General features: G+C 37.8%; 1 protein-coding gene across 1 annotated transcript in view; it reads left to right on the top strand.

Annotated features, from left to right (window-relative positions):
• The window catches only part of NUDT14 (nudix hydrolase 14), a 60,880-nt gene that overhangs the window by 29,525 nt on the left and 11,390 nt on the right, over window positions 1–19,965 (top strand). The window contains exons 3-4 of the mRNA XM_009101686.4: window positions 14,414–14,478; window positions 19,179–19,416. Coding sequence (XP_009099934.3) covers window positions 14,414–14,478; window positions 19,179–19,416 — 303 coding nt within the window. The remainder of the gene's footprint in view (window positions 1–14,413; window positions 14,479–19,178; window positions 19,417–19,965) is intronic.

The raw sequence follows: 19,965 nt of genomic DNA, 5'->3' as shown, positions 1-19,965 counted from the left end.
GTAAGTTTTGTCTTTGCTTGACTGTTCCAGTATTAGAGTTTTAACACATAATTGTGCATTAAGACAGTATTGTACACATTATTTACACATTACATTATTAACACATTATTGTACATTTTAATGATTACGTAGAAGATGGAACTGAACATTTGGATTGTGTGAAATCCTCTTTGTTGAGTGGGAATTTATTACCTGAAAGAAGGAGTTTCTTCTGTCTTTCCAAATGTTTTTATCTGATCAAAGAAGAAAAGCAATTAACTCCTGACTTCAAAGATCAGTTCATACAAGACTATAACAAATAAGGTGTATATAAAACAGACCAACTCTCAGTGTTATTAAAAACTAAAATATTTATATGTCTTTCGAAAGTATTAATATTTAATCTGTTTACTGAAAATTCAGACACCAGAAGATAAAAAAAAACCAAAAAACCAAGGAAAACAGATAACAACTTTTTCCAGAAAAAAGCTTTTCTAAATCTATTAAATGTAAAAAATGTAGCAAAACACTAAAATAAATTGTGACATAACCAGAACCACATCAAGAGATGTGTTTTTTGTGTGCATTAAATAACTAAAATCAGTTGCATTTTAGGAAATTCCTCTGTGTTGGAGCCCTCTAAGTCCTTACATGAGTCTTTTTATGACATGAGTCTTTACATGCATGTGGGTGCTTGGGAGGGATACAAAATTCTAGCAACACTTTTTATCTATATAAATATTAGAAGGTACAATTTTCAGGAGAATTGGGAAAGTATTAGTTGGATTAAAAATGCCTGTACTGCTTGAGAATGAGGACAGAAAAGGGAGTGATATTTCAGTACTGAACTTCACACTTGCTTTTGGAATTTGCCTGGAAGACAGTTCTGTCTTTGCACTTTGTCTGTCCATATGGGCATGTGCCTGAATTTATGATGGCAGATACAAAGGCTGAAATGATAATTGATTGCTGGAAATTTAATATATTCCCATTCAAGCAAGTGAATCCAGCCTCAAGTCACAGTGCTGAGAACATGACTTCCAGATGAATTTATATGACTATTTTTGTTTAAACTTTAGTTTATCACTGTGTGATAATGTGTGAATATATGCAACTAACTAAGTGGGGTAAGTATTAAAGGATCAGTTTTCCATGAACTTCTTGGGAACAGTATTTCTGAAGGACTTTTGTGGACATTTTTTAAATAGTTGAGAACATAACTTTATAAAAAGGCTATGGCCACATGTCATGCCAGTCATCTCTGGTCACATAACATTTGTTAGCTTCAGATGCACAACAGCTGCCACCCCAACTTATTAGTGACTACTGTTGAACTGCAGAATGTCTAACACTCTTTCACAAGGAAATTCATTGCAGCTTCTGACACCAAAGGTAGTAATGTGAACTTCCTGCATAGGAAATCCATGGGTTTACATAAATTTTCTTTTGTGAATAGGAAGGCAGTTATTACCCAATACATTAGTCAGACTCAAGATCCCTAATAATACTTTAAAGCTCTACATTTTGATGTATTTTAATAGCTGTGATGCTTATTATATGGAAAAGTCATGTTAACTAGTTCCTGAAGATTTTAATGAACTTCATGCTGAGAGAGCTCCTACAGGTTCATTGCTGTCAATGAAAGATAAATATTGAAGAAGAGGAGAGGTTTCTGGGACACAGTTCTGTTGGTCAGGATTTCCTGGTGTGTGTCTGCTTGAAGAAGATTGTAGATGTCTTCCAGAATTGAGATCCCTTTTCCATAATACTTTTTCATAAGTATTCATAGCCTACTACTTGGGGAAGTGCTGTAAGACTGTTAAAATGCTCCAAGTGTCTGTAATAGGGCTGTTTACCTGAACCGAGCATGTTCTGTAAAGATCTGTAAAGAGCACATGTATATATTATATATTTACATAGAATTGATATATATTATAAATTTACTGATGCTGAATTAAAAAAACAACTGTGTAATCCTATAAAACCAGACATTGTGCCTAACCCATGTCTTTATTTGTCATGCTCTTTCAGCAGCACAAGTTAAACATGCTTAAGACTGACTTCCTTGCTGCATGGTAGTGAACTGAGAGCCTGTGTGCTGGGTTTCTTTGGGACTCCAGTGTTCTGTCTCATTTCAAATTAGGTCAATATAAGCCAATTTTTAATAGATTTGTATCAGAAGATACAGGAAAATATTTACCAAGAAAGATGAAGTTATTGTTGTATAAATATATCCTTTCCAACTGTTCAGATGAACAGCTGATTAAATTATACTAAGACAAAAGCACAAGGGCTGCAGTAGTCACTTCATTTGCCTTAGATGTGAGTCATCTTTTAAAACCTCACTATATGTTGCAGTAGGGCAAGATCATTTAACCATATGTAGTCTGGTGGTGTAACTCTAGCACAAGGTAAAATAGCAGAATTGGTATTACTTTTCCTTTTCTTCCTTTCATTTCTTTTCTTTCCTTTAGTTATTGCAGATCTGGGCATGAGTCTCCAATATGTAGTTCATGAGCTTTCTTAAGATCAAGATCATTCAGAACTAGACATCAATCCTGAAGTCACTGCTGTAATTTATGTTGCTTATTCCCTATCCCTCCCTGCCACTTAAAGACAAAAATAGCTATGTGCAATTTATTGCTGGTCACACAATAAACTGTGTTAAGGCAAACCTTCAGAACCTGTGCTGTCAGAAGTCAACTGTGTGTCAGCATAGAGAAAAGAAGCAGCATTTCTTACCATATTTAGGTTTAAATTCTAATAGACAGATACACGACACAAGGATATACCTATGGACAGTAGTTTTGTCCTGGAATGCTTTGCCCAGAATCTCCATCCTTAGAGAAATCCAAACTTTGACTGGACAAGGCTCTGAGAAATCAGGCCTAACTTAGAGTGACTTTTAACAGGGGATTGGATCAGATGATTTCCACAAGTCACTTACATCCTGAAGGTTTCTATGATCTTACAAGCATATTAAATGTTTAATGAGTGCTACAATTCCCATCGGAAAACTGTCAAAAATTTGTAAACTTGTCAAGGAATCTGTCAATTCATAAGCCATTTTTCTATTGGAAAATTATGAGCTTACTATTGTCCTGTAGAGTTAGATTTAAGTTAATCTTTCTTTGTAACATGCAGATGAACATTATCAGAGCTCATTGGAAGGTTTTACAATGTCATTAGAAACAGCAATGAAGTTTACTAAAAATGAATGAAGTAAAAATCCTTCATTATCTCCACTGTAAATATTGAACAAGTGCTCCTAATAGTTACATAATTTTGGCCTGTTGTGTCAGGCACACAGCAAAAGATGCTTTCTGCAGTTATGCACTGCTTACTTTTCTAATTAAGTGTAATTTTCGCTTTAATTCTCAAGATGATGTGTTTGGTCATTATTAAACATATCCTGATGAAAATCAGGCAGAGTGCAAGCAATGAAAATTTAGATACAAGGTTTATTTCAAGATTGTTTTTAGGCTTGGGTCTGTCAGAACTGGTTAGCAATTTGTGGGGGTGTGATTTGTGGGCTGGTAATTTTTTTAAGGGCTCTGCTTTTAAAAATGAATGTCTTTATCAGGAGAACTTTTTCCTTCTGCAAATTTGTAGTGATTTTCTGTTAGAAATATAAACATACTAAATTTTAGAGAGTAACCATCGATACCTGTAACAAAAAAATATTCTCTAAAACCAGACTCATGTTACAGTTATATTCTCCCTCATCCTAATTTTGCTATATATAGTACAGTAAGAGCCTGAAATGTAATACTTAAGTTGTACATTCATCTACTTTATAAAGCAATAGACCACGTTCGTTTCAGGTTTCAGCAGCTCCCCTTAAACAGATTCAAGGCTTTTAAAAGGCATAATTTGGGAACAGATGAAGGTCAGTGTGCAGTCATGTGCTCCCTTCTGTGCTTTGAGTAATAACGCTTGAGAACAGGGACACAACTGTACCTTTTCCTAGTTGACAAAACAAAATTATGTCTATGTGAAAGGATGAAAAATTCACTGTAAAGTTCACTGCATTTAGAAGAGAACAAATTTGAGGAGACTGAATTGTGTGCAAGATAGTTATGTGATTTCTTCTCAACTCTGAAAATATCATGTGATAAATAAAAAGCATTTACACTAAAAAACTTGCAACTCTACATGTGCATTGTACCCCATTCATGCTGCATTTTTACCTGCAAAAACATGTCACAGTGACTCGGCAGTAGCTCCTGAGTTAAAAATTCTTCATGAAAAAAGCTGAAAGTTTATTCTTATATTCCTGCTTTGTAAGATTGGCCTTTTGTGGGTGTACCACTCATCAGTTTTTCTGGGTCTGGATTGAAGGCACTTGAGACAGTAATATGTGTTTGGACTTAAATGTTTATTATTTCTTATCAGTAAAACAGTCTCATTACTGTGAGTTTGGCAGCTTTTCATTAGAAGGCACAAAATGGCTAACAATCTTTTGTTCCAAGGTCTTTTAAGACTAAACTGTCCAATTAAGAACTGACACCTAGATTATTTTCCCTTTTTACCCAGTAAGTGATCCCAAAGAGCCCCCAGTGCAGATTTTTCTGCCCAGTTACAAAATGCCGCCCAAACTCTAGAAGAAGAAAGAAGAAGCGTGAAGAAGAAACCCATGATGACACCCTGTGCCCTCCATCTTGCTTCCATCCACAACATACTAAAAATCCCAAAACCTCAATTTCTCACCAAGTGAAACACCTGCACCACTCTCGATAATCTGTTTCACACTTTTGTGGATTCTGGTCTATCTTAAAGTCTAGGAAACTTTCTCCATAAATGAGGGTCAAAGTCAGTGCTTCCCTGGGGGTCAGGGCACCCCAGAGCAGACAGAGAAATATTCCCAGTGCCCTGGGTTTCCACAGCCTTTTTGTTTTTTCAAGTAAAGAGATTAACTTGTTTCACATTTCAAACAAATTAATTCCTAAAATTCCTAATCTAATTTGCTTCCTCGGAAGAAATGACTTCACACTTTATCTATTACAAAGACAACTGAAAAGTGTAGTTTTCCATCAGGAGTGAGTTTACAGGGTGAAAGAAACCAAAGCAACTTCCACTTCTGCTTTTTCCCTCCAGCAGGTGCCAGTCCTGCAGGCAAACAGGAGGAGGTTCTCCAGGCAGGTTAGGAATGAGCATAGCTCCAAAGGAGGAGGTGCAGGTGTGGAATGGAAGCTGTGTGCTGTGCAGTTACCTGGCCAAGGGCAGAGATCAGGAGGTGCTGCCCAGGGCACTGAGGATCACAGCCCAGCAGCTGTGGCTGCATCCCAGCCCTGGCCATGGGACCAGCCAGGGTGGTCACCAGAGCTGGGCCAGTGGCCTGCAGGAGCCACGGGTGCTATTCTGGCTCAGTGGCTGGAGCAGGCAGCTATGGAGGCAGGGTGGAAGTCATGTGCCCTGACCACATTATAGGAGTGGATTAAATTCCTTCTCCTATTTCATATGCCAGATCATTTGGGCTTTATGGAAACTTAATCCTGTATGTATTTTTCTGGTTTATGGCCTAGTGTATTATAAGACAGCATGAAATTTAACTCAGATGCTTCCTTTGTGCAAGAATTATCACAGTAGCTTTAAAATACAGCTTTTTAACATCATTACAGGTAGAAAAAATGTTTTTCTTGGGTGGCATATGCTTTTTACTGTCAATGATGTGCTGTTATTCTGTAAACCTTGTCTGTCCTTGTAATGACTCCTCCAGGTGTCAGTGATATGGAATTTTCTTGATTATCTTCAAAGATAGTGTAGAAGATAATGCACTGTTCAAAATCAACTGGAGATAGTTCCACAAACAAAAATAATGAAAGTTTAGGGAAATAATAGCTGAGAAGGGAATGAGAGCTGGGCATGTTCATGCAAAGGATATCACAACTGAGGAGAGAAATTTCCACTTATCATAAAATGTAAAGGAACATTACAGAACATGCCAGAATAATTTAATTTCATCAGTAATCAATGACAGAATGAGAAATGATGTGTGGTGGGAAAAATATGTTTAAAATTAAGCACTAAGAAACTGTTTTTACCAATAAGCAATATGATAATCCAGGAAGGCATGTTTGGTAATCGCTGTCATTGAAAATGCTCAGGTCTAGGCTTGTTATCTGTCTATCAAGGATGTTATCGAGATAATGATAATTTTCCTGGTATTAGAAGGAAAAAATGTAGTAGCCTATTAGTTTCCTTCAACCCAAGTAATTACATGATTTGTTTGCATACAATATTTGCAAATAAAATCCACTTAATACTGTGTTTTTTGTTGTTAGTTTTTGGGGTTTTCTGCAGTGAAGACTTGACAGATCCTCTGCTTTTGTGCCAGGAATTCTGCAGGCGTATTTACTGTCTTGTCAAATGAGTTACTATGTAGTTACCTTAGGATCCAATTTAAATAAAAGCATAGGAATGAGAGAAACGTGAGATGAGATGTTGTAAAGTTATCAGAGAGAAACATGAAGTCATAAATTTTCAGATTCTCATTTCATCTTCTTAAGCATGTGATATGAAAGCACTCTATAGCATATAATCTGTGCTGTATCACTAAAACAGGGTAAAATGGCAATAAAATCTTTATAGAGGGAATTGCTTCATTGGGAAGTAAAATATTTGCCTAATTTTAAGAACAGAATCCATGAAAATTCTTATAACTAAGCAGTACACAATAATTTTGGCTGGTTGGTCATTAATTTCTGAATACAGGTTTCTGGTATCCAGATTAGAAGCATCTTGGGTTTTTCACAAGTTTAGGGATTTAATTTTCTAGTGTTTCCAACAATATACAAAATAAATTAATGTATTCATTCTTTTACAATCACTGAAATCAGATAGAGTCCTCCCTCTGCTTTCAGGTGATTTTGAAATAAACCTGTTGTGTGTGAAGGGTGCCAGGAGTTTGTACATGGCCTAGAGACAGTAGCATGGCCTGCATTTGGATGGGTGAAAATAATCTTAGGAAAGCTAGGAAATGTTCTGTAGTTGGAGTATTTTAGAATTTTAGCTAAAAATATCTCTTGGAAAAGAGGGAATTATTTAAACCTTATTCTAGAAAATTGAGAAAAATGTGAACAACTGTCAGTTTCATACTGATGATACTGAGAGTGTGCAGCTATACCTGGCAAAAGGTTGTGTTATGCACATCATATTTGAATGTTGCCAGGTAATAAACAAAGTTGCTCATTTCCATTACCTTAGTGCAGAACACTTGAACTTTTTTGTTTTGTGAGCTGTCCTTGAAACCTGATGGTATTTTAAATCTTTGACTTCTGCCGTTTCAGAATGGAATAGAGACATACTTAGGCTTTTTAGGTGGATTACTTATTGGTCTTACTATGTGATAGCACTTATAAATGGCAGTTTCACAAATAATTAGGAATTGGAACAAAAGCCCATCAGACTCTGACATCTGTTGCACATAATTCCCATAAAGCTGTATTTAATCAAATAAGTTAGCATAAAACCTGAATTTATTTGTTAAAATATTTTGTTGAAAGAACCCCATTGAGTTGCAATGTGTCATTTCTAAGGGTATCCTGGGATACTGGCCAAGATATGACACTTAAGGAATGTTATTGAGAGCAGTGTGCTTTGATGTCTCATTTATTTTGCAGTTGAATTTTCTTTCTAATTTTTCTTTATTGTATGAAAATAAGCTGCTGAGAGAATTGTTTATTCCAAAGAAGTTTTCCTGACAATATTCTCTGGTTGGCTATACAAATTGCTACTTTACAAGTAAATACAAAATGTGTTTTAAAAGTGCATGTATATGGGTTTGCTACCACTTCTTAGTTCATTTTTATGCTGGTCTGATGATTAACCAAATATATGCTTCCTGCTTTATGGTGTCATGAACACCTTCCTGCTGCAGTTCATTTTACTGAAACCAAACTTCCTTTTGATTTTTTTCCAAAGTAACGTTTATTTTCTCAAGCATACGTGGCTCACGACTTTATTCTGGGTTTATTTAGTATTAAATATTTATGTTGTGATGGAGAAAGCATTCAAATTTCATCAGAATACAGAAGTCTTTTAGACATCTCTAATTATTTGTTGCCAAATCCACTTTATCTGTGATTAGTACGAAAGGGTGAATGTTTTTGTCAGGAGCCTATAGCTTTGCTTTTGTAATAGGCTGCATTTTAAGCAGCCAATTGGATTGGTGTTGGCCTTTGAAAGATGCAAAATGCTTTGAAGGAAGACTTAAATGAACGAGTAAAGACTGTGCAAGCACACACATTTAATCTCAGGACTATCTGCATTATAGCTAAAGCTCTGGGAAACTAAAGGAATTGCACTGGAGAGTAATCAAAGGCTACAGCTTTATTACATCTCTGTTCTGAAAACGAAGGGGCTGTTTTCTCTGGTTTAAGGTACTGGGTGCTGTGCTGATAAAAGGAAGAAGACAGCACTTTAGACACCACTTCAGAAGTTTTCAGGATGTGTCCAGCTGTGAAATTGATGGCTGATTTGAATACAGAAGTGGCACAGGGGCTACATACAATTTTTTCTTACAGACATCAAAAATAAATTTGAAATAAGATGAAGTAGGCCCTCCTGAAGGTTGACTCCTCCCAGAGAATTGCTTTTGAGTGTTGGCTCTCAAATGAGTTTAGGTGGTTTTTGATTATCACTTTCAAATTGAAAGCACAGTCATTTTACATTCAGACAAGGAGAGGACATATCCACACATGTGAACGTGGTTGTGTGGAGACCTCACAGCACCTTGCAGGACCTGAAGGGGACCCACAGAGAAGCCAGAGAGAGACTCTGTCAGGAGCTGTAGTGACAGGACAAGGAGTAATAGGTACAGATTCAAAGAGGGAAAGTTTAGTTTGGATATTAGGAAGAAATTTTTTACTGTGAGGGTGGTGAGGCACTGGAACAGGTTGCCCAGGGAGGTTGTAGATGCCCCAAGCCTGGAAGTGTTTAAAGCCAGGCTGGATAACACCTGGAACAGCCTGGTCAGGTGGGAGGTGTCCTTGCCTGTGGCAGTGGGGGAGTAGAGGATCTTTAAGGTCTATTCCAACCCTTTAGCATTTTATGAACATACTTTATTTGTGATCTGGGGTGTTTCTCAAGTACAATATTTTTAAAAGACTAGATGGAATTGTAGGCTTGACATGAAAAGCTATGAATAATCAATTTTTCATCCCTCTATGAACAAAGAAAGCCAAATTCATATAAGTTCAAGAAGAAAAACATATTTATACTTTAAAGCTAAAACAATTATGGGATTTCTGAATTATTTATTTCTTACTAACTTTTCATCTAGTGTGATTCGTAAATCTTGACATTTTCTCCTTTATGAGCTATGTGGGCAAAAATATGAAATGTATGTTTTATATTCACATGCTCCCCAGCAGAGATGAATGCATCTCTAAATACCTCTGTGGTTGCACAGTACATTTGATTATTTTCTTCTGATTGTATCAAAGGGATTTTTAAAACCAAATATCTGTTGAGAGTCGAGGGGGCTGATTAAATCACTTGCTTGCTTTTATTCCTGCATGCCATTTTTGTGTCTCTTTTTGGAATCTGCCATTCCTTTGTCTTTATTGAGAATGGTAACTGAAATACTGCAGGCGCTGTATTAGTAGTATTGGAGGACTTTTGGTGGTTTGGTTTGGTTGGTTTGTTGTGGTTTTTTAGAAATCATACATCATTAGTTCCTGAAGTCTCCCCCATGGAGCTGAGATTATTGTTTGTAGGCAGCACTTACCAGTATTACAAGATTTAAACTTAATTTTGAGATACTTTTTAACTTTTAAAAGTAGGTGAAAGTGGCTGAGGTTAATAGCTCAGAAGTCTTGGCTTTTTAGTGTTAATATCACTCTTTTTTTAGGTGCTTTATCTTCCACTATTCATTTCTGATCAAAATTTGTGTGTGTTGCACACATATCCATGCTTGACACAAGTAGCTCTTACAAGGATTTAAGAAAGGTCAATTTCTTTGCCTGTGTTACCTCATCATTTACCATGTATTAGTATTTTACTTATTAGTACAGGATTGTCATTAAAAGTCCTCATCTGCAGCCTTGGGAGTCTTAGCTCACTGACAGAAGTACAGGGGTCTTGTCCTTGTCTTTGCTATTGCTGTACTGTGGGGATTTTCTAAAATTATTTTTTAGTTTACAAATTCACATTTGTAAAGTCTGCACTAAGGCCACATCTAAGAATAAAGAAAGACTGAATCCATCTTTATTTATTAAAGGATTTTGAAAATTTGCCTCATGAAAATCAATTAGTAAGTGTCAGGAGTTGCATGTGGATTAACTATAGCCCTAGAAGTACACATTGAAGAAGCTGTGGTAAAGTTCATTTGCTGATCTCAGTTTCTGGGATGTACTTCAAAAGAATTAACTTTGCATGGTCCATATGTGTGTGTGCACATTTTAACAGGATGTCAGTTTTCTTCTGTCCCCTACCTCAGAGCTGCTGTGGTCAAATGCTGTGTGTCTTGTGCTGCTCCATGAAACACCACCTTCCTTTCTCAGGTTTGAGAGTGTGAAGCTGTAGAATTTCTAGCTAAATGTCTGCTGAGCTGGAATATCAGCTCAGTTCCTGCAAAGTTATTGTGATTTCAGTAAATACAGAGCTCTGCTATGTTGGGAGGAGGAAAATTGTGGAAGTAGTTTTCTATGGCACACAAAGGCGTCATTTTCTAAACTGTTCTCAGCAGTGTTTTCAGCTGTAAAGGTTGTATTCAGGTGGTTTTGTTGTTTTTTTTTTTTTTTTTTCATAAAAGTCTTAAAGGTGGAGGAGGAATTAAGGTTCTGCCCTCTTACATTGCAGGGTCCATGGGTCAGCTGTCTGATTTCTGCACATTGACTTAGTTTAGGGAAGTCACATATCCATCAGAGAATCCTAATACCTATTTCACTTGGGTCTTTTTTGAAGTTTAAATTATTAAATGCTTCATGAGAGCCTTGGCTGAATAGTTGGAATCCCTTTCAGAAAACATTGTGTGCCAAGACCAGACATACTTCAACTGCAAACCTGAGTACAACAGCTCAAGTACAGGTTAAATGCTCTTTGTATGTGACATTTTAGGTACATATCTTTCTTAAAATATTTTAAAGCTACTCTAATTGTTCCTATATGTATAGAAAGAACAAAATTCTACATCATTGCACAGTAAGCTGTTTACATGCATGCTTTCTTTGGGGATAACTACTGTAATTAGAGTAGTGATTTATTTTATGTATAAAGTGAGTGGGAGACACTGCAGTGGGAAGTTGAGGATGAGGTTGAGCTGAAGGCGGAATAGGTCTTTGGTCTTCACCAGCCCTGGTAGACACTTTACACACCCTGTCATCTCTTAAAAAGTTCCTTTTCTGTTTGGTTGTAGTCCCTAATGCAGCCATGACAGATGAGGTGTGGAGGAGCCAAGTCTCCTTCACTGGGCAGTGGTATTTGCATTCCTGAGCTCTGCTTTTACACCTCTGATTTCCCCCAGAGTCAGCTGCTGGAGGAATAGCCAGCAAAAATCCACACCTCTGGAATATGGTAAAAGTAATCAGCCACAAAATGTGTAAAGATTAGAAGGTCTGAGCTGAGACAGTGTCTCCTTAGTGCAGAGGTGTTGCAGCTTGTTTTAAGGCACGGATGGAAGCTTGGGATTTATCATGATCCTTTTCTATCTTAGTATTGTTTTCCTTTGTAAAATATAATAAAAAAGTGGTCTTGGGGTCCTGTTTGAGTCAAGAACCCTGTTGCTACATTAGGAACTTTGATGTCCATTTTAGATTAAATTCTTGTATAGTATTACTGCCTTCTTTTAGGGAATGTGGCTGGGCTTTTTTTTTTTTTTTTTTTCCTTTTCTAGTGCTTCTGTGTGTTTTTCCCAAATGTACGACTTCGGCTTAATTTCTTTTCTGTATCTTTAAGTTGTGGAGATGCTCACAAAAGTCCATGTGGATGTTTTAATTTTGTGTATGCTTACTCCTCATTTAAAAACTGTATATATAATACTAAAATAGATCTGGTTACAATATTTTGGAGGAAGTTGCCTTGAAGCATCAAATACCTCTGTAATACCCCCCATGGTATGGCACCACTGAAAGATGTGTTTGGACCTACTAATGGATTTGTAGTAGTTCTGTTTGGTAGCCTGTATCATCTGTAAAAATAGCAATTTCAAGCTGATTTTGTAGTGAATTCTTTGTATGATGGTTTTAAACTCCAGAAGATAAATATTTTCCTTATAGGCCAGACCAGTCATGAACCCACATTTTAGGTCATTATAAGGAAACCCATTGGAAATGGGAGTGAGGCTCCTCCACTCAGTTCAGCTGAACTGTCTTGCTCTAACTTTGTGTAATACTCAATTAACTGTCCAGAATGCAGCCTTCAGTGGGTTTTTCAAAATTACAGACCTAATCACCAGTGGAAATATTTCATGTTTTGTTGTTTCTTGTGAACAATGAAACAGCAAATGGCATTGCCAATGTTACCCCCCTCCTAAGAAGGTGTAATTCTGAACTTTCTCTTCCAGGACTCTCCAACTCTGACAGGAAATATTAGAGCTTGTGTGTTGTGGCTTGTTAAAAAAATGTAAATTTCTGTTCAAAATTGTTTGTCAGTCTCTCAGAAAATTAGAAGTAATTAAATAGAAAGTTCTACAGATTTGTGCCATTTCTGTACCCTCTCATCTCAAGATGGTGTGAGAAGCAGACAATTGTAATAACTTGCTGTACTTCTTTCCAGCTAATTTGATCTTGTTCCTTAATTCTGACAGATTGTTTTTAATTTTCCCATCTGTTCCATAAAAATCTCAAGTGATTGACTCCTAGGAAAAAATAATGTCTAATAGCTGAGCCATTTTTAATGAGTTGGTATGAGTTATTTAATGAGACGTGCTGAAGAAGGCAAGCCAAAGGAAAGATTGGGCCTGGGGTGGTGGATGTAAAGAAAGGTAAAGGGCAACCATCTGCTTCAGGAAGCTTCTACTCTTCATCAGCAGCTTTAGGCTGCTGCTCTCTCCCCTTTCAGGCAGTGCCTGTGGACAAAACAACAAAGGTTCAGTGGCAGTAATTCCTTTCCCCCTTTTATTTGGGGCGGTGTCTGCCCTCAGACAGTACTGCTTTGGGGAGAGGATTGGTCATGAAAAGGGAAAAAAGAAATCAAAGAATAAAAGAATAATATTTAAGTAACCTTAAAAATATTATGGTCTGTGTTTAACTTCATTTCTTCCAGCACAAACTCCCAGGTATTCCAGAAAGAGCACTAGTGCCAGGAAACAGAATGAATGTTCTCCTCCAGCCTCTCTGAAGGCTAAAACCTTTGCTTTAAAATTGCCTGCAAATGGCATCTCCCAGGGCAGGAAGCCATCAATATGCAGTGCAGGTCTTTGAGAATAGCAAGCATGAATATAAATACTAACATCTGGACTTCTCCATTCTGTTTTGGTTTTTATATATTATTATAATAAACATTAACATTGTTTTTAATAATCATCAGATAGCATTTTCTTTGGCAGCTTGAGACTTCATTATTAAATCAAATACTGAAAATAAATATACAGCTCTTTTACAAGGAAAGTTGAAAGTTTGACTCAACCCTGCAAATATGCCATTGTGAGTCTAATCCATTGTAGAATTCATAGAATAATGAATTAACATCTCGATTGCATACAGTGAGGCAGAACAAATGAGAGAATGCTGCCATGGTAATGAGCAAAATATACACTTGTTTTTTCAGGTGGCAGTGGGCTACCAACTAAGGAGAAAAACTTTTGTCTGCATTTTCTTAAACTAGTAAAATCTGGGAGTGTGTTAGGCAAGCAGAGAACATCAGTACTTTACACATCCAGAGCATGTCCAAATACTCAGCCCATCAGGTGTCCCCATGACATGTTCTGCAAGCAACCAAAGAACCACTGAATGTAGCAGGTGAAGCTACTGGATTAAATTTGTACAAAATTGGACTTGGATGGTGTCTGTTTTGAAACCTGAGCTCAGCAAGTAGCTGCAGATAGGAGATGCTGTGTGCTTATACAGAAGTCACTGTCTCTGAATGAGACTAGACAGTGCTGAGGTTTTGATTATCTTAATTTGAGAGTGATATGAAGGGGAAAAGTGTTTTTATTTGTAAGGATTTTTTGCTATCTAGTACCAGTGTTCTTACACTGGAAGAGGGGGTGGTGGTAGTGTTCCTGTTGGGAAAAAGAAATTGATTGGTGCTTATTTTGCATGCCAGGAGACAAAAGGGACTTAATTTTGAGCAAAATTGTCATGGACTTTGGGAACATGATCTATCCCTCTAGATGGATTTTGGACAAGGACCTTGCTGTGTAGTGGCTTTAGTAATAAATCTTTTGTGTATTTATGTAGTTGAAATTAAATTCACATGATGTAAGTTTAATAGCTCTGCATTAATCCTGCATAAAGCATTGATCTTTTGGTGTTTTTATCTTCCTCCTCAGTGTGTCAATCCTGATCTTTAATACTTCTCGGGAGTGCTTTGTTGTGGTGAAGCAGTTCCGCCCAGGTAATCCTCCTTTTTACATTTACTTTTGCTCTCTAGTGAAGCAAGCTTTTAAGGGTTTAGCAGTTAAAAGTTGGTGCATCTGTGGTGATAAAATCTTTGTTCTATATTCTGTTTCTTTGTATGGTAGCCCATCCTTTTCAGTCAGTCAGAATTTCTAACCAGGGAAATTTCCATTACAGATGAAACGAATGATCAGGGTAGTCTTACATTCTGCTCTTGGGCTGGTTATTGTCCTTTTTTGGGTGAAATTGCAAACAGCTCTACAATGATCGTGCAAGAAATTGATTTAATTTGAAGTTCCTTCTTGACCTACTTGTACAGAAGCACAGTGTTTTCCTTTTTGTTTTGTTTTGTCTTAAATATTCTTTTAATTTGTACTGTCTTATTGTGCATTGTATAGTTGGGAATTTAAAATGAGGGAGATTCAGGACTGTATGCTTTTTCACCAGTATGTGGACAACTTCATTTTACCAGTTATTATGAATTTAGGTTAATGTACACTTTTTTCTGAGTTTTTGTATCAGTTCTTTTAACTCAAAGCAATATTTACTTTCTGGAAGTTAAAAACGAAATGCGTTTTCGCTGCATTTTAATTAAAAGAAATGACAAGGTATTTCACTGACTGTTGCTAAGAGACCATTTCAAGACTGCTCATGGTAGACTTTATAGAAAACTTTGTAGGGTAGTGTCACACTGCCCTTTCTTCGTGACAGTGATTGCAGCCTCTCCAGTGCTGTGCAGCAGTGTTACATTGAGAGTGCATCCTTCTCATCAAGTGCTAATTGACTTGTATAAAGTGTTTGGTTATTTGTTCATCACTAATCCACTGTCTTTTATTTGCCAGTGAATAAATGGCTCCCATAGCTCTTGCTCTCTTTGAGGCAATGTTAGGGAGAGGTGTGTGCATGCACATATATATATACACACATGTAAATATATGTACTGAGCAGCAACACATTCATTGCATTATCTCTATGAAAGTGTCAAATCAGCCTCAAAAGACTAGAGTGAAACTATTCCAGAGGCTGGAGCTGCTCAGACACCTGGCCATAGGCACAGTGGTCAGTCAGATACCCCACAGCACTTCAGTGATCACAACCATGCCCTGCCCTTACTCACGTCCGTGTATTTATAGTTATACCTCATTTCCGTGGTTATTGTCTGCCCTGGTGCCTGTTCCACAAAGCCAAGACAAAGGCTGAGGCTTTCCTCCTTGCCAGATCCCACCAGGGTCCCACCAGGAAGGCGATCCCTCATGGCTGGGAGGGAGCAGCTGCCGCTCGCTCTGCAGGCACGTCCCCTGCACGTGTGCTGCTGCCATGTGTGCTTGCCTTTCCCTAGGCTGTGCTAGCAGGAGCAGCTTTTCCCACTGATGTCTGTGCTGCTTGTAAAGGCACTCATCCCTCCCATTCTGTTTGGCAGCAACAGCCCTTATTCAGCCACAGCAGAATGGCTGCAGACAGGAGGTTTTGAGGAGCAGGGAGTTGAAGGAGCTCATGCTGACTTGAGAGTGGCAGAAGCACACAACCAGTGAGGCAAACAGTGTGCTCTGGGATTAGATGATCTTGAATGATCATGAAATCACACATTTGGGAGGAGCAGAGAGAAGAAAGATAAGCATGTATTTCTGTGTATGTACCTTACCCATGACCAATTTGCAAAGGTATTGGTCAATGCTTATTTTGGTAGGCAATTAACCACACATTTTCAAATATAATAAAATTATGTTACTAGGGTTGGGACCTATGAACATGTACTCTGGTTTATTAACTGTAAACATAATGACCTTTCAATGGATTGTGATGTTTGTTTTTCCACTGACTTACAATAAACAGTATCAAAGATTTGAATCATAAGCCATGTTCCATTTCAGGAGGTAGAAAACACCAGTGCAGTCAGAAGTTTAGAGAGGAGCCAGCGCCTTCCCAGACAACCAAACCCCACTGGCTCCTTAGTCCCTACTGTTGTTTTCTTCTGTTTAGGGTCAGCAAACAAGTCCCTCTATGTGTCACCTGCAAAGGCTGCTTTTAATAACAGCAGTGATCTTATTTGCTCCCTGTGGTTGAACCATCTATCCTTTGTCCCACATTACAGAAAGGAAGGTGAGAACATCAATTCTACTGGAGTTTCCCCTCTGAGTGGAAACTTTCTTACAGCCAGGTGGCTCCAGGGTAATTAGTCCAGATGTGGATTCCATCACTTCCTTGGGAAGTCTTTTCCAAAGCCTGACAACCCTTTCGGTTGTCATTCTTCCTGGTGTGCAGCCAGGAGCTGCCCTGGCACAGGTTGGTTCCTCACCGTGCTGCCGTTCGTGGCCGTGTCCATCTGGCCTTGGAGGAGACTGCCCAGCCCTGGTGCAGTTCCTGGCCAAGGAAGTTTGGAAGACGAGGGAACAACAGTGCTGGGGCTTCTGGATTCTGCTTTCCAACCTCTGTGGATTTGCAGTAAGATGACAGCCTCTGGTGAGGAAGAGGAGGGTCACAGAGTTCCCTGTGAAGAGTGTGCCTTAGCCAGTAGGTCACACACTGTTTTTCCATCCAGTTCTTTATCATCCAGAGCATCACTTGTGCAGTCAGTTTTGCACCTTCAAGAGAGTTATGGGAGATTCTCTGTTCCCTGCCATTAGAAGGCAGCTTGGCTTTCCAGGCTTTGCTTATCTGTGAGAGTTGAGTTTGAACTTTTGCAAGCCAGGTGATATTAAATTCATAATCAGACTCCTTGGTGAATGCTCTAATATTTGGGCTCTTAGAGAAGTGGCTGCTACTGCTTCTTTTCTTCCTTATCTACAGAGAAAAACTGTTCCTGGGCTTGAAGTGTGGCCATATCACAGGACTTTGCTCTGAAGAGGACTGCTGAATTAGGTCCTTCTGGGAATGTAGGTTTTGATCTACCTGGGGCCCAGTTGTGCTGAGGGAGAAGGAGAATGTCAGGTGCCTGATGGAATGACAGGGATACAGAAGACTTTTAGTACTTTTAAGTCACAGCTTCATATATCTGTACCCCACACTCTTACCTGCATCCTGTTTTAGTATCCAAAGCCTTTAATGGGATGCATGTGTTGTTCCTTTTTTAATTATCTGATAAGGGTTTGTCAGTACTAAAAAAGAAATAAAACTTTCAGAGGATTTGGCTTGTCTCAAAGAAATCTTGGATGTGGTTGTCATTTATGATAATTTTCCTAGCTTTTAGAAGTTTTTGGAATAATGACAATAGACACCCTTCAAGGAGCTGTCCCTTAGAATTGGCAGGGAATATTTTTTTTCTGGCTTCATGCTGCACTTAAGGAAAAAAACCTAACTCATGTCTCTCAAGTAAGAAAAGGAAACTCTGATCTGTACCTATTTCAATCTCAAAGACCTGGATATAACTAAGACTAGCAGCTTTGAAAGTTTTAACCTCTGGAGAAAGATTAGATTTTGCATATTGGACTGATCTGGACACCTCCCTTTCAAGTGCAGATCTTGCTGTTCTGCACTTCTGAGGTGTCAAAACGAGCACTGCAGAAAGAGCCCAGGCACAAATTGCTGGGTGTAGACTCTACCTAAGAGACCTGTGCTTAAGAAGTCACTGTGGTACTTCACTGTTATGCAACAATGTTTCTCCAGAGACCTTTTTTCAAGAAATACCAAGCTACAGAACCTGGAAGGATGAAAAGTTGCCTTTTAAATCTCAGTTGTTATTTATCAATTCTGCAAAATTTAGGAGGGGAAATAAAAGAGAAACTAATTTGAAAACCATGTTATGTGTATGTGAAATATGTATGTAAAATGTTTTAATGAAATAAAAATAGGTTCAAAGTTTAAAATAGTTCCATTCAGGGTGGTTTATAACACTCTCTTGGGAACCTTTCATGAAAAGCAAGGGAATAGACATAAGGAAATTTCAAGGAAAAAAACAAGTGGAATTATGCCCATATATTAAAGTTGCAAGGATCTGGAGTTGTCTGTCAGTGGGGATTCTTTCTGTGTTGACATCCAGTCCTGCAGTTCTCACTCAGGCAAAATTTCTGTTGACATCAGTGAGAGGTTTTGCTTAAATAAGGACTAAAATCTGACATTTGCACTTTCTTTAGGAGTGCATTACAGTGGCAGCTGTTTGTAGATTAGTTCAAGAAGTCTTTTTCAGACTCCATACAGGAATCTGTGCAAGGAACTGTATGTTCAAAAGAGGATTTTTTTTTTTTCAAACAAACATACATGCTTTTCATACCCTTTCTAAATAACAGCTGAGTTGACAGGCTGAAAGACTCATCATTGTGCACATGGTACTTTATGTGCAACCCAACTTTCCTGCAAGATAACTGCATAGTTTAAATTAAATCCCAGTATCTGCAGTGCTCAACAAATGGGAGCTGTAGGGTGCTTCTGGCACTTGATTTCTTGGATGAACTAGCTTCCTTTTTCAATTTTTATTTATTTGAAGGTATGCATGAATTCATTCCAGATGATATAAGTACAAATAAGAGTTTAAAAAATAATTTTACGGACATGGCAAGCAAACCTTTGTTCTTTAAAATTCCAGTTTTGTATGTCATTTCTTTAACAGATAACACAACTGTATTTCTTGTTTCTCTCAAGTACTCTCATGGTTGTTAATTTCTAGGCAAAATTTGTTGGCCACCCTTTTTTATATTTAATATGAAGAGACTAACATACTACCCCTTGTTTCTTTTTCTTTTCTTTTTTGGTTTTTTTTTTAAGCTGTTTACATGTGTGAAATAGAAAGGCATCATCCTCAAGTCTTTGAGAATCAGGACAAGGAGAGCTTCTCTTCCCTGGAAAATCCCTTACCTGCTGTGGTTGGAGTGACCTATGAACTCTGTGCTGGCATTGTGGACAAGCCAGGCCTTTCTTTAGAAGAAATTGCTTGTGAGGAAGTTTTGGAAGAGTGTGGCTATCGTGTTTCCATTGCAGACCTCAGGAGGATCACTTCTTACAGGTAAATAGCAGCAAGTTACAACACTTAGCATTTCATTGTTTCACAGATTGCTGAAGTGGCCTGGGTGTTCCCTCTTGCCTTGTTTAAGGAGAGTGTTGGAGGAACACGGACATCTGAAGGTACAAGAAAGGTGTAATTTTTTGCAAGTGAGAGGAGTGTTTATAGGAATGTAAGGAATTAGAAATATATAATCAATATGATAATTATGGGATTGAATTCCCAGGAAGAATCATACTATTGTGACTTATTCCAAAGACTATCAGAACAGGAAAAAGTTGCATTGGGCTCTTCAGAGTTTGTTACAGCATTAGAAAACAGCCCATCTTTACTATACTGGGTGTTTTCCATCTCTGATTCTTATTACTCAGATTAACAATAGAAACTGCCCAAGATGCTCTCTGATTTACCTTTAACATGATTTTGCAGAAGCATGAGAACCTGTGGCATTAAATCTCTTAATAATACTTGGTCTGTAATTAAAGCTTCTTTTCATGGGACAATAATTATTGTTATATATGAAGATTTTGCTGATTTGACTGTGAAAATTAT

This window comes from Serinus canaria, chromosome 5 (assembly GCF_022539315.1).
Source record: "Serinus canaria isolate serCan28SL12 chromosome 5, serCan2020, whole genome shotgun sequence".
NCBI lineage: Eukaryota > Metazoa > Chordata > Aves > Passeriformes > Fringillidae > Serinus > Serinus canaria.
This window is presented reverse-complemented; position numbering and strand designations above follow the sequence as displayed.